The following is a 14,869-nucleotide window of genomic DNA, read 5'->3' as shown; positions in this document are numbered from 1 at the left end:
CTTAACTAAATTAGGTCCATATACGTCTCTGTGTGCTGTGTTTGCCTTTTTTAGGGCAGAATGCTGCATTCCTAACAATTAAAACCATTATTTGAGTTTAATTAGATGATTCAGTGGAAACATAAATAGAATGAAAAAAATTCATCCTAAAAAAACACGATAATGACCAGAAATCTGAATCCAATCTGGCTATTAACATCTGTATTTACATCTGCATCCATGTGCCCCCTTTGCATCTGCTGTAACACTCTGGATGGCGGCATTGTTTGGGATAGAAGAAACAGAATTGGGACACTGTACTAATGCAGACATAGGATTTTTAAAAGAGGTGTGTGTGTGTGTGGGGGGGGGGGTCAACTGCTTATGATCATAACCTGATTATCATTAACTAGATGGGTCATACAGTACATGCATGACTCGGTTTATCTACGAGTTTAAACTAGCCCAAATAATAATGAATATAACTCATTTGGGGAAGCATTGTGGTGCGAGAGGCTGTTTTCTTGAACCTTCACTTTGAGCAAGGCACTTCATTTCAGCACCCAACATGACATGAGTCTTTACGTCCAGTCAGGACATGCGTTTGGCCACTAGAGGCCGCTGTGTCTGTGAGGAGAACTCCTACCTTTGGAGGACAGGGAGGTCTTGGAGAGATTGAGGAGGCGCAGTCCCTTGTTGAGGCGGCACACTTGTTGAATGAGGTTGGAGACTCCTGGAGGAGAGGGATAGAAGAAGAAGAAGAAGAAGAAGAAGAAGAAGAAGAAGAAGAAGAAGAAGAAGAAAGAGGAGGGTGGAAGTGTAGAAGAAGAAGAACGAGAAGAAGAAGAAGAAGAATGTTGCTTGATTAATAAATATTGAAATGAAATGCTGAACTAAATGTGGTTGGCTGGTTGCTTAGCAACCTGTAGCAGCGACCTGAAGGTCTCTAGATTTTAGATCACTATCGGGCAAAGCGAGCGCCTGGAAGACGGCGCGCAGGGCTCTGAGCGAGGGATCAGCTAGTCGAGGAAACAGCTGACATCATCCGAATGAAAAACATTTCTTGGAGCCCGCAGCCGTCAACTTCAGAAGTTCCGAGCCCACGCAGAGCGTTGCCACTTATCAAGCTTATTAAACCATGTAGCTATTTACCCACATGTACACTGCAGCTATAAAAAGTAGATTATAATAACAACATCCCACCAACATGCGAAGCGCCTCGCTGCATCCCAGATGTCCAGTGCAGGAACAAACCCATAAAAACACCACATGCCCAGACGCCGCGCTGCACTCGGCGATTTGATTAAACACGCGGCTGCCATGGATACGCAGATCAGAGAATATGGTTTGGATGCTGCCGTTCAGATTCCTTGTGATTCAAATACAAAGCAAACAAAGGAATGCGCTACAGGACCGTACGGCCGTTTGTGAGATCAACTTCAGTGACCATCTCTGTGTTGCATAATAACAATAAATGAACCTTCCTTTATCTTTATTGAACATGAAAGAGCCGAACCTGGTGTCCTGGTTATGGCAGGAATGTGTATGTAATGTCAGGGTTCTTACACATTTTGACCAATGACTTTTCCAGGACTTTTCCAGGACTTTAAACCAAATTTCCATGACCAAACTGAAATCTCGGTCTAAACATGACATTTTTTGAAAATGTTGCGTATTGAGAGCGTACGCCGGCTTATATTTCGAGCGTCTTTCTTTAAAAAACATATTAATTATTTTAAACTCGGCGTAAATGAACATGTGATTATAACACATTTCCATGACTTTTCCAAAACTTTTATGATTTACGTTTTTTCCAGGACTTTTCCAGGCCTGGAAATTACCATTTTAAAATTCCATGACTTTTCCAGGTTTTCCATGACCGTACGAACCCTGAATGTGTACGACACAAACAAAAACAACAACATTGTTCCCGTTGTAAACAGACACCGCAACACTGAAGGTCACTCACTCCGGTGATTATTGTTCAGGAGATTATTGTTCTGAAGCACTTCTTTGTTGCAATGAAGTAAGTCTGCACACACACACCGCTTTTTTCCCCCTTTCTGTTGAACAACTGGCGGGGGAAAGGTCCAAGGAGTGAGAGAACGCTCTGCAGTGGTCAATGTTATTATATATAGAGGCACACAGAATGTAACTGTCTGGGGTAACCGGACAAAGGGATTCCTCTTGTGAACAAATTAAAGCATCGGATGCTCAATGAGGAGGACCGACTCCTCATAGATGTGACATGAAAGGCAGACGAGAGACTAAGAGAGAGGAACCGAAGGTCAGGCGTCTGTGAGGATAGGAGGAGGAGGAGGAGGAGGAGGGGGGGCAGTGCCGGTACCTTGGTTGTCGAGCGTGTTGTGAGACAGGTTGAGGGAGTGAATCACCGAGGCGGGGTTCTCCGACAGCGCTGACGCCATCTTCTGCGGGAAATCCCTGGAGACAAAACATTAAAAAAGGAAAATAAGATTAAAAAAGACTTTTTAAAGACGTGTTCTCACAGAGATGTGACGACTGAATGCAACAGGCACAGCGTCCCCGTGACTCTCGTGAATGGGCGGAAAGGATCCGCTCAATGACAAGCCAATGGGAAGTTGATTTAAAATGCACGCATATGGAAAATATGAAGCGAGTCTCTCATTTTTTATACATAAGAAAATGTTACCAGATTATTTTTATATTTTCAGATGCAAGTAACTAATTTGCAAGCCGCTAATTTTGGCAACTTTTTTTTTTTTTTTTTTAAAGGCAAAGTTTCGGAACACACATTTTATTTTGATTTTAAAAAATAGAATAACACATTTAATATCGCAGTATTAAAACACTGAAGGTCATATTGAAGCGGGCGACGCGATGTGGGCGACGCATTTTCAGCAGCGCAATTTTCGCCCCGAGTTGAAATATTTCAACTTTGAGGCGGTCATCTCGCAACTCGGGCCAATCAGCTCTTATGTTCCGCTCTCGTAGCGCTGGAAGCGGAAGTCTTTCAGACGTAACAGTAACTTCATCGGTGAAAGTGACCGAGCTGAGTGAGCCTACGGGTGATGTCATGAACCCAAACACGAGGGCGTTGGTGTGTGAGACGTCCACAACTAATATAAAGCAGAACTAGTGGTTAGTTATTCTGGTGGATGAAGGAGATGATAACGGTCTTTACGGAGACGGATATAAGATGTGTGCCCGCAGGTTCCTTTTCGAATCCCTTAAAATCGGCCCACATTTCAAAACACATTACACAAAGTATAGTTCAGCCAGAGTCCACCGAGCTGTATGTTCATGTTATTATAGTCGTATGGCGTCCGGTGGCGTTCTGGTGCAGTGCTTGTGGAGAGCCTCGAATGCCCTCTCTCTCGTGGAGTGATTTAACAGGCGAAGCATAAAGACGTCATGGTTACGCTGCAGTAAATCCTCTCGCCTCGAGGCAACCGCTTCGTCTCCATTAATACCCGATGAAGAAAGAGCTCCGCTAAATGATGCTCGCCGTGCACAGGGGGGCGAGGCGGAGCCCGCGATGTCACTAATGGGGAAACAATACACCTGCCACGGGCGGACAGGGGGGACCTTTATTGGATGAAAGAGTGGAGGTGAAGAGAGGCGTGTGAGAGAGTGAGAAGAAAAAATGGAGGGGAGATAGAATTGGAAAAGGTTAAGACGGGAGGGCGGCGAGGTGAGGATGAGAGGAGGGGAGAGGTGAGAAGAGGGAATACAAGCGAAGCAGAAAAAGGGAGAGTTGAGACGTGAGACTGGAGCGGATTTTAAAAGGGAAGAAGAGGAAAAAGGGCAGGAGAGGAGAGGAGAGGCGGAGGTGTGTCCCAGGGGCCAGAGTGCGAGGAGGGTAAATCAGATTAGAGGACAGAACGATGAAGGGAAACTCACGATTTGAGTCCCGCGTTCTCCAGAGTGAGCTCCTCCAGACGGTTGGACTTGCTGACTGTGTGCAGGACCTGGTCCACGACCTCCGACCCCTGGAGGCAGACAAAGGGGTCACGTGACCAGAGGAAGAAGAAGGAAAGGCAGGGGAAGGGAAGAATGATGTTTCAGCGATGGTACGTTCTACATCGGGGAAGCGTTTTCCTAAAAGAAGTCATTTATTAAGATTGGCCTCTTACACAAATCTATTTATCTGAATTTACACATGAATTCAAACCAGAGGCGGGAACTACAACGCAGACCCTGCATGTACACAAACCATTCTGCAAAGGCAAGAACATGAGAGGTGTCTATATTTATTTCTATATATCTGTGTGAATAAATCTCTTTTTCAGATTCTAGAGTTTTGCGGATGAACACTGAGCGGTTGGAAAACACTTCGGAGCATTATTATATCACAAAAGGAATCCGCAAGCACAATGAAAACACGTTTCCTGCCACTGTTTTCATTCTAATTCTAGTTTGAGTATTTAATGAACACCTTTAGGGTTTTTTAGATTTAGAAGTGGCATCTTTCGGATGGTCATGTTTTACGGGGCATCTTATGGTTTAGTGTGTTTCTGGTAGTGTGTTTCTTCTCTGTGTCTATTTTTGGTGGTGAATTAGTCCCCCCCACCCCCTCTGAGGATTAATAAAGTTTTCTAATCAACAGTTGGTGTCGCTCCGTCACAAAGGAAGCTCCCGATGAGGATCTTTATGTTAAATAATGCAGAATGTTCAAAGAAAACAAAGAAGTCAGCGTTGCAAATGTTTTACACGATTGTTTGACTTCATCTGAACTTCTTTCACATCGGAAACTCAACTTCTTAGCCGCCAGGCTTTAATGATCAACACATTTAATCTAATGCCTTTTAAAAACTTATAAAAGTATGGGCTTGACTTTTGCAGCAGAGTGTTTTCGTGCAGTTCACCGAAGACGGACGCCACTTACTCTAATGCACATTATGAATATTTAATAAAAGGGATTGAGAGACGTCTTTGTACACATTTCGACCGCCGTGTGCCAAATGAACAGATCAACAAAAATATAAGCCTAATCAATAATAACCAATGTCATCTGGTCACATGTCGCAAAGGAAATGAAAAGGCAGTTACTAGGCGCATGTCCTTGCAGTGCAGCTTGGTGAACCAGGTGTTGTACGCAATGGCTGCCACGATCACTGCCAAGTCCCTGAAATGGACAAACACACACACACACACACACACACACACATAGATTAGAGATAAAATGCAGATCCTAAATAAGCGAACTGCATCTGCTCCGAACTCATTTGATGTCATCGATCCATAAATCCACATCATCGCGGGCCAAACTTTTTTTTTTCCTTTTCTTTGCTCGCTAGTAAAGAAGCAGTTCATCATCGTGACGAGGAGGACGCCATGTGAGCAGGGCTGCTTTCTAAAAGATGACTGATACTGCAGCCCAGCTGAGGAGAGAAGAGCAGCAGAGAAGAACAAAACAAAAAGAACAACAAAAGATGTAAAGATCAATGCCCGGGTCAGTGGATTACTCAATGAAACCCTCGTTTCATCCCGGCTGCAGACCTCAAACACGGCTTCACACACAGATACGCAGCCCACACACCGGCCTGTGTGTGTGTGTGTGTGAAGAAAGAGAGGGGAGAAAGGAATCCTCCAAGGTCCAACTAAAGCCACACTGCTGCGACACCTGCTATACATCATCTGACAAACAAGCGGCATCACAGAAAAGGGGGGAAGAATAAACCCAGAGAGAAGAAGAACAGGGAGAGAGGAAGAGAAGGTGTAACCGGGCCGGGGCGGGTCCTGTTGCCGACGACCGCAGTGTCCGGGACATTAGATGAGACACAGTAGATCTCAGAGGGGTGAGATGGCTACAGGCCGTGCTCCTGTTTCATCACCATCAGACCGAGTGTGTGTGTGTGTGTGTGAGCAGATGATGCACACGTCAGGATTCATCAGACAGCAGCTGTTGATTGGGGGTTTTGACAGCGGCACATGTGATTGACCTCTATGATGTCTCTCAGTGGTGTGGCGTGTTGGCGTGGTCTTGTACCCGTACACCAGGTCGCGTTCCTCAAACACAGCAATTTAGGTTTGGGGTTAAATGGACTGTAAGATAAAAGCGAGTCTAGGGTTGGAGGTCCGGTTGAAGGGTGTGTGGGAGGCCAGTGAGAGAATTCTCCATCTGAACAGAACAACGCAAACAAATATCCTACTTTGCATTGTTGGGGGTTTCGATGCCGTTTCGCTCGTAGATTTATTCCGACCGTGTCTGTTGGTAACCGATTCCAGTCATTTGATTGGTCGACGCAACGACGCGTCTGACTTTGTTTCTCCGAAAGTGGATTCCCTTTCAACTTTCCCGCCAACCCACGACCCACATGCAAAATAAATGTGAAAAGTGTCATTTCCCCCCCAGAGTTCCAGTCTCTACGCTCAGCTTGGCCAACCGGCTGCAGTTTCATATTTCCCGCACGGAGTTATAATCCAAATGTGTCCTTCGAGCAAATCCCGTCCCCCCCCCCGTGATCTCCTTGGAAACGGAGAGAGAGCTTCTCCTGAGATGGTTCAGATGGAGGAAAAGGTCACGGGGTCCTTCAAATCTAAGTCTCTCCCAGGCTGCACGGCTGTGCTCAGACTATCAAACGGCAGAAAGCCCTTCTGGATTATTCAATACCGCGGCGGTGAAGCCGAGAGATAACGTGTCCTCAACACACCGGGAGCGTCCTGCTCCCAGCGTGCTCCTTAGATCTCATATCTATCGTGTTCAACTTATTGGAGTGATGGACAAATGTTCTGGGGGTGAAGGGGTGGCGTGCGGGGGAGGGGTTCAATCAACAACTCTTCCACCGCGTAGGGACGATGAATATTCACAGTCCTTTGAGAGAACACCCTTGGACGAGTCAGAGCGGTCAGAAGGCACTAAAAGCCTGAAGATTCTTCCTCTGGGGATTATAAATATTCATCACAGAATTGACGGCAATCTGGCCCGACCGTGGGACGAAACGGGGCCGTGCCCTCCCTCCTCGATACGCCGCATGGTGATGAATCGATGCCGCAGTCTCACCCCGTACCGGCCTGTGACTCGGGGTCCAGTACGAGTGACAGCCGAGGAGCCGTGGTCCGGCTTCGGGGACAGGAGGAAGTGACCGCGCAGAGAGCTGGGGAGGAGGTGGACGCGGCATTCAAGCTTGTTAGTGTGTGTGTGTGTGTGTGTGTGCGCAGAGGAGTGACTGTCAGGCCGAGAGGGGCCCGACAACTTCTTGAGGCAGTTAGGCATAAAATAAAAAAATATCTCTCACACACGAGACAAGAGTTTGTTTGTGTGTTTGTGTGTGTGTGTGTGTGTGTGTGTGTGAGGGGAGAAGACAATGGTATGGTAGACGGGCTCACTGGAGAGGACGGGAGGTGGAAGGAGAAGGAGTCATGCACCCTGCAGACACGCGATCATGGGGAGAACGATCCCGGTCATCTGCACCAACGTCTCGGCTGCTTTCTTGTGCTCCTCGAGGTCTTTTCTTCCGTCTGTTGCTGCCGGATCAACTTCCATTTGATAAAGCGTCTCGAACATAGCGGGGAGAAAGTCTTTGGTATCGAATCGTCGACTCAAAAAAATAAGAAAACAGCAGCGGAGGCAGCCAGGTTCCCCTGCACAGACTCTCTTCATCACACACACACACACACATTCTCACTCATGATCATGAATCAAATCATGCCTGAAAGAACAATCAAAGAAAGAAGGAAAGAAGGTTAAAAGAAAGCCGACAATAAGAAAGTGACCAAGCAGAAGAAGAGAGTCAAGAAGAATCTACGCCATCTACAGTCGCCAAAGGGAACACCCCCGGTCCCGGCATCTCCTCCAAGGCCATCATGGCCATCATGGCATCAACGTGACGATCGACATCTTTGAGCGCTTGAGCGCGCATACGGCTGGTGGCTACAACTAGCGCACACCATAACTTCCAGGGGAGGGGAGCCGCTGTCGACCTGCTGCTGCCCTGCTGCTGGCGAGCTGGCTGCGCGTCTGAGGGAACCAAGGCCGTGACCAAGTACACCAGCTCCAAGTAAACCTGCTGGAGACCACCAGAAGGGAAATACAACCCCGATGCAGTGATTTTTAGCTCTCAATGTGAAACGCATAAATATATTCATGAGTTGCTCTGCAATCAGGCCTCTTTGAATGGCTTCTTTTCTTTTTTTGATTCCGCAGCATGGCAAATGGATCTTTTCTTTTCTTTAAGTGGTAGCGCATCCTCTCCAGTTGGGATTGTTGTCCCGACACAGGCCAAATGAGAAAAGGGGGGAAAAAGTCGGTGGGTATTGAAATCATGACGTGTTGTTTTGAACGGGTCTCCACCGCAGAACGCTGGATTGGAAATGAAGAGTCGATTCTCAGCTTCGGTTACAACCCCAAACACGCCCGTCCCCGGCTGATGGGCGGGAACGCCGTTATGGATGTTCGGTCACGTGCCCCGACCGGCGGGGGCGGCAAACGCTCCCTAGAGCAGCCGCTCCGTCAGGAGTGCTGCGGAAGAGCATGTATCATGTATCGGTTTACAATGCACCCAAACAAAGGGGAGGAGGAGTTACACCGCTCTTGGTGTGGCATCGTCCGTAACTGTAACAGTTTAGCTCCACGCCTTCCTTTTTGTAATAGTTGTTTTCATCCTGTCACACCATCTCGTCAATCCAACTCCCCTCACCTGCCTCTGATCACCTCGTTAGTCCCTCATTCCCTTCACCTGGTCCTCACGCCCTTCTCACCTGCAGCCCATCCCCTCGTTAGTCCCTCACTATTTAGCTCCCTCACTTCCACTTGTCCTCTGCCAGATTGTCTTGTGTTTTCGTGCCAAGTTCTCCAGCGTTATTTGAGTATATTCCTGACCTGCCTGTTCTGACCCTGCCTGCCTGTTCTGACCTCTGATTCTCTGCCCCGCCCCTTTTTTGGACTTGTTTGCTTCTTCGACTGATCTCCCGGTTTTGACCCAGCCTGTTTCCAACCAAAGACAGTAATCTTTGTTACTCCTGTCTGAGTCGTGCTTTTGGGTCCACTTTAATAGCACCGTGACAGTAACATGCACGTGTCCAGTCGATGCCTTGTATCGTCGCCCATCGTCTGGAAGGCGATGTCGTCTCCTCCTCCTCCTCCTCCTCCTCCTCCTCCCCATGCAGACAGATCGGAGAAGTTGGAACTGTAGAAACGCCGGCGTGTGAAGCCTCCGGGGCACAATGTAGAAGCGATGACCTCCCGGGGGAAGAACGAGTTGGACACGAGGAAGGCTTCGTCTGCACGGTCGACAGAAAATCCGACGTTGTCCCGACCGCCGCAGAGCAACAGGTGTTTGGGCCTAACGAGCGGCCGTGTTCACCGGCGACACTTTGACAAGCGTGTCCGCGGTCGCTCGTCGTGACTCGCGGTCAACCGCGGGACAGCGCGTGTGTCAAGCCGAGCCGGCGCACACACGGACACACGTGGACGTGAGGCGTCCAGCCTCCCGCTCACGGCACACACACCTGGAGAGACACTTTGTTGAGGTTGCATTTTGCCATATCTGCTGGTTAATGTCCTCGACGAGCTAATTGCACTCTGTTGCCAAACTACAGGAAACACTTGCACACGTCCTCGTTGCTTAAAACCGGAGGGGTCTCCATCACCTGGGGAACCGCCACTTGTACCAGGGTTCTTATACATGTTGACCAATGACTTTTCCAGGACTTTAAACCAAATTTCCATGACCAAACTGAAATCTCGGTAAAAACATGAAAATTGTGCGTCATGAGAGCGTACGCCGGCTTATATTTTGAGCGTCTCTCATAAAAAAAACATATTAATTATTTCATACTTGGCGTAAACATGTGATTATAACATTTCCATGACTTTTCCAAAACTTTTATGATTTAAGTTTTTTCCAGGACTTTTCCAGGCCTCGAAATAACCATTTTAAAAATTCCAGGTTTTCCCTGCCCGTACGAACCCTGTTGTACTGAACTCCGATGGTTTTACACGACCCCCTCAGTCCCCGCTCCGTCACCCGTTTCATCTCAGAAGACCGGCGCCTGTGGGATCAAGTGGCGTAACGACGGGTTCCCCCGCAGCAGGGTGCCGTCTATCTCCCGCTACCGGGGACATTAGATCCATAAAAGCCCAGCGGAGCGCCGTTACGCCACAACCTGCGGGCCGACTTCTTCTGTTGCGGAATAATTTAGTCTGGGAAAGGTGGAATGAAAAAGAGATGTTTTTCTTTCTTTTTTCCCCCCTTTCTTTCACCTTCACACAGATGCAACCGACATCACACACACATTTGCGTTTTCATGCCCATCTCTACACTTGATGGGGACGTACATCTCCAGGGGAATGTTCTCGACTCAAAGAGGAGCACAAACAAAGTGGCCGAGTTTCACTTTCTGGACACCAGGATGAAGTGAAACAGGAAACAGTTCGAGCTGCAGTTCTGACAAAGCGTCACCAAGCAGCAGGCCAGCTGTCGGCCTGATGCCTGTGGACACACACACACACACACACACACACACAGCAACAGAACTGATGCATATATCAGATATAATGAGTTTGTGCCAACTTGTCCAACTACTCGCTGTCCCCGAACTGCATTTTTATTCCCAAACTCATGCTGAAAGTCTGCACTTTGCTCTCAGTTCCGCTGCTTCATTTGAGATGTAATGTTTTGGAGAGTCAACACACACAGAGACTTCACTGCCGCCTGCTGATGGAATACGTTTACATCATTCCAATTGAATTGCATGCTGGCAAAGTGAACATTCAGTTGTGGTTAAGATGTCAATAACAACAAAGTCACCTGCTGTCTAGATGGCTGAAATCCAGTAAATTGAACTCCCTGTTGTCCTGTGAGTGGTAGATGGTGTCAACATCCTGGACCAGAGGGGTGGAGGTGTGTGTGGGGGGGAGTTGAAGAGAGAGAAAGTTTAGTTGTCTGAAATAGTACAAAAGCCGAGCGCGTCGTAAACCCCAAACGGAAGTGTCTCTGTGCTCCTCACCCACTGCACCTCCTCCTTGCAGCCGATGCCGTTGTAGTCGCAAAGAGCCGCGTAGGTCTCGGAGAAGCCTCCTGAGAAGGTGAAGAGGGGAAGACGACAAATCAATCCAAACCCAGACTGGGCCGTCGCGGATCGGAAAGGGGCGAGGACGGAATAACTGCAGGAGGGGGGGGGATGCCGGCGGGAGGGGTGGGGGGGGGGGGGGGAGGCGGAGAGGCCAGAGATGAAAGGGAGAGCCGGAGAGAGCCAGACGGGGATCCTCTCAGCGGAGAGCGAGAGAGATGAGCTGTAAATATTGGTGGCGAGATGAAAGTATTGCAGCATGAAAGAGCACATCCTGTGGATTAATGGGATTACTTTGCAGGACGAGGGAGTGCATCCAGCAATTTGGGTCCTCTGGCCCACTTAAGGATGAGTCTCCCAATGAGGTTTGGGGTGAGCCCGCGAGTGGCTGGACTCGACATGTCTGTGTATACGCGTGCACTGCGGGGAAAAAATAAAATAAAAAATAGACGACTCACCGCATGTTTTCTGGGCCTCAACTGACAATTCGGAGTTTGGTGAAAACGTGTGACTTCCTTCTTCCGTCAGGTCGCTCTCTGCCCGACAAATAGGAGGACTGCGAGAGAAAGAGAGGAAGAGAGGGCCGGTTCAAACGAGGCGAGAGCCGTGAAGAGCTAAGAACCTTTTACGTTAGGCACCGCTCCAGCTTTAAAGCTTTCAGAAGGCCAATGCAATCACACCAACAGAAGGAAGGAAGCACCGGCTCATGCGATGACCGCAGAGCACCAGAAAGAGAGACTCAACGTGTGTCCAGGGGCGTCCAGACTGAGATGCAGTCACCATCTTTGTGATCGTTCTCAAACAAAGTGGTCTTGGTTTTTGAGCAGCAGCATCTGGGCCAAATGACGGGAGAAGTCAATATCACGCTCCCTCCGCTGCTATTGCGTTCGTGCCCTGAAGCAAGGCACTGAACGCCCAGCTGCAATAAAGTGGAGCCCGTCAGTGGCCTGGAGATGGTGCGATGGTGCGAGGCTGCTTCAGCCGCCGCTCCCGGCTAGCGCAGCTTCCTGTGAGACGCTCGTGAAGACAAAATACAAACTCGGGCATAACGGCTGCGTCATGTTTACGAAATGATGAACCGTCTTGTTTGCGTTGGCCAGATGCTGATCGTCAACAGACGTGTTTTTCATGGATTTATCCAGGATGAATTTGAATAAAAATGCAGTGTCTGCAAAGTCAGCGAATAAAACCCTGGATGCTGAAGTTAATTCAAATATCATTATTTTAAAAGACACCGGTGCTCCCCGCCGCAATTATACATGAAGAACAAAAAATCTAAAGATATTCCTCTGCTTCCTGGTTGGAAGCTCAGGCCAGAAGCTAATGTGTGTGTGAACATTACACTGCCTCTCTAGCGCTACCTGCTCCGGCTTTTTGATAGGATTACACCATATCACACACACACACACACACATACACATACACACATACACATACTTAATCCCATTTGTCCACAATCCCGTGACCTTAATCCCCCACCTTATCTCGAGAATCACCGTCCGCCCCGCGCCGGTTATCTGGATACCATCTCCATTGTGCACCTCGACGCGGCGCCGCCGCCAATCAGGAACAAGGCTACGCAATCACGCCCACAACAACCAGCCCTCCAGCCCTCCTCCCGGCTCCCTTTATTCCCCCTTAAATGTTCTCACCGGAGGCAATCATGTGCCGCGGCCCTAATGGGAAAGAGACATTACGGAAGATGATCGAGCGGCGCGCAGGTCAATAGTCGGAGAGCAGCCGATCCCATCGCTCTTAGACGTTGCGGATGGGAACGAGGAGACAAGACACTCCGCCTGGCTCGCCCCAACATCCACGTGACCACGGGACAGAACGCGGCCAGGCCTCGGCCTTCACTACATCAGGGCTGTTCTTTAGTGTGTGTCCCCTGCAGCGTCTGAAAGACACGAGGGCAAAGGGCAAAACTGCCCCGAGGAAATATAATGTTGCCCACTAGGAGAGGGGCAAGGCATGCCCCCGTCATTTAAAAAACATTATAGCGTTTTGTTTTTGTTCTTTGTTGTGTCCGTCTGTACTGCCTGTACTAGGTAGGCACACACACACACACAAACAAATCAATACAAATAGTTTTGAAATAAGTCATAATAGTTGTTTTAATTTTTTTAATAAGAAATAACCTCAAAGAAAAGATAATAACATTGAATATGATTGTCTGATTTATGTTTTCTGTTTGTTTTTGTTTTTATCTCAGAAAACACTTTGAGTCTGTAGACTGCTGCCTAATCGTCTTATTATTGTCATTTTATGACAATTGCTCATATACTGTAAGCCTAAATAAGTATTTTTTATTATTTTTAAACAAAGGTTAAATGTTATTTCACAAGTATAAAAAAGTGCCCTCAATTTCTTTGTAAATGCCCTGGATTTCCACCCTGGGGGGCAACGATTACCCCCTAAAAAACATGTAAATGTCCTCCACTCTTTTAGAATAGAACACACACACACACAGCTCACATCAGTGTCTCTAACTGTGTGCGAATGGCTTTTTGACGGGAGGCCCGAGCCCACCGCTCCGTCAGTGACGACTGAAGAAGCTTTGAAGAAGGAAAAAATCCCACAATGCCTTCAGGTAAGCGCCCACTCGGTGTCAGCCGCTTTATTTAATCCCGCCGATCGCTGGGTGGTAAAAGTCTCCCGTGAAACTTCGGCGACACCAGAATGCATTCGGCTGTCGAGGAGCGACGCGAGGCTGCCGAGTGGAGCCGACGCCCACGTCGGGAGCCGTGAGCGTCGGCCGGCTCGCCGTCGCCCCTCGGACACAAACGCGGGGGAGGCTCGGCGTCTTTGCTCGGGAGGAGGTGCTTACGCATAGATGGAGTTGTTGAAGACTCGGGAGAGGGCGGAGTTGATGTGCTTGACCATGTGATCCAGCTGGTCCTGGGTCTGCAGCCTCAGCGAGTACGTGGTCTTGTCTGTGTCGATGACGACCTGTGTGTGTGTGTGTGTGTCACATGGACAAGTCCGTTAGTCAAAACGCGTTCAGCGGCTGTGAAAGGAAGAACACGTTGAATGTCCGCGCGGCACACCTGGTGCTCCGGATAGGTGTTCATGGCTCGGATCTCCAAGAAGTTGAAGGTCACCTCCATCTGAAAGCAGCAGAAGAAGAAGAGGATGGTGGTCCACACGGAAACGCTCACGGCTCTTATAAAAGGGACGCTTTACAACTGAGGTCATATTGGTCATACATTTTCAGATTTATTTGATTTTAATTTAGGATAGGAATTTATAAGCATTTTTTGCTTCTACCTATAGCTTTTCAGTCTTTCTCTTTTGTATATTATATAGAATAATATTGTATTGCATTTGATTTAATTGACTGAAGAAATACACAAACAAAACTAGAATACAAGATTGGGCATTGAATTATGAACATGTTGGCATTAGTTGCATGCTAATTGGATAAAAATTGACCGTGCTATGGTAAAAATAAGATTTTGACCTTTTCATGACCTTGACCTTGACCTTGACTCGATCGCAAAATCTAATCAAATGGTCCCCGGATAATAACCAATCATCCCACCAAATGTCATGCGATTGGGTTTAATACTTTTTGACTTATGCGAATAACACGCACGCACGCATACAAATACACGGCGATCAAAACATAACCTTCCGCATTTTTTGGCCTTCTGTGAATTTACGAACATTTGGCCCTCCTGTGCTTTATGTAGTCGCGCAATTGAATGAAGGGGAATATTAATATTTCGGGTGCGCTTGGTTTTAATTTCAACTGTTGGCTTCCTGTCGAAGCGACTCGGGAGAGCTCCGTTGAACTCCGCCTCCGATCACATTTAGAGATTGCGATGGGACAGTCGAGTAAAAACGTGTGCAGAGGACAAACACTCGGAGCCTCCAGGGCTGCTGCTCGGGAAGA

The 14,869-nt window shown here is 48.0% G+C and overlaps 1 protein-coding gene across 1 annotated transcript in view; it reads right to left on the bottom strand.

Annotated features, from left to right (window-relative positions):
- The window catches only part of carmil3 (capping protein regulator and myosin 1 linker 3), a 77,284-nt gene that overhangs the window by 45,031 nt on the left and 17,384 nt on the right, over positions 1-14,869 (bottom strand). Inside the window, 9 exon segments of the mRNA XM_056421419.1 lie at positions 626-712; positions 2,327-2,421; positions 3,862-3,950; positions 5,011-5,086; positions 10,713-10,786; positions 10,912-10,982; positions 11,433-11,530; positions 13,802-13,923; positions 14,022-14,081. Of these exon segments, the coding sequence (XP_056277394.1) occupies positions 626-712; positions 2,327-2,421; positions 3,862-3,950; positions 5,011-5,086; positions 10,713-10,786; positions 10,912-10,982; positions 11,433-11,530; positions 13,802-13,923; positions 14,022-14,081 (772 nt within the window).

Source organism: Pseudoliparis swirei, chromosome 8, assembly GCF_029220125.1.
Source record: "Pseudoliparis swirei isolate HS2019 ecotype Mariana Trench chromosome 8, NWPU_hadal_v1, whole genome shotgun sequence".
Taxonomy (NCBI): Eukaryota; Metazoa; Chordata; class Actinopteri; order Perciformes; family Liparidae; genus Pseudoliparis; species Pseudoliparis swirei.
The sequence above is the reverse complement of the archived record's forward strand: the minus strand, read 5'-3'. Positions and strand labels throughout refer to the sequence as shown.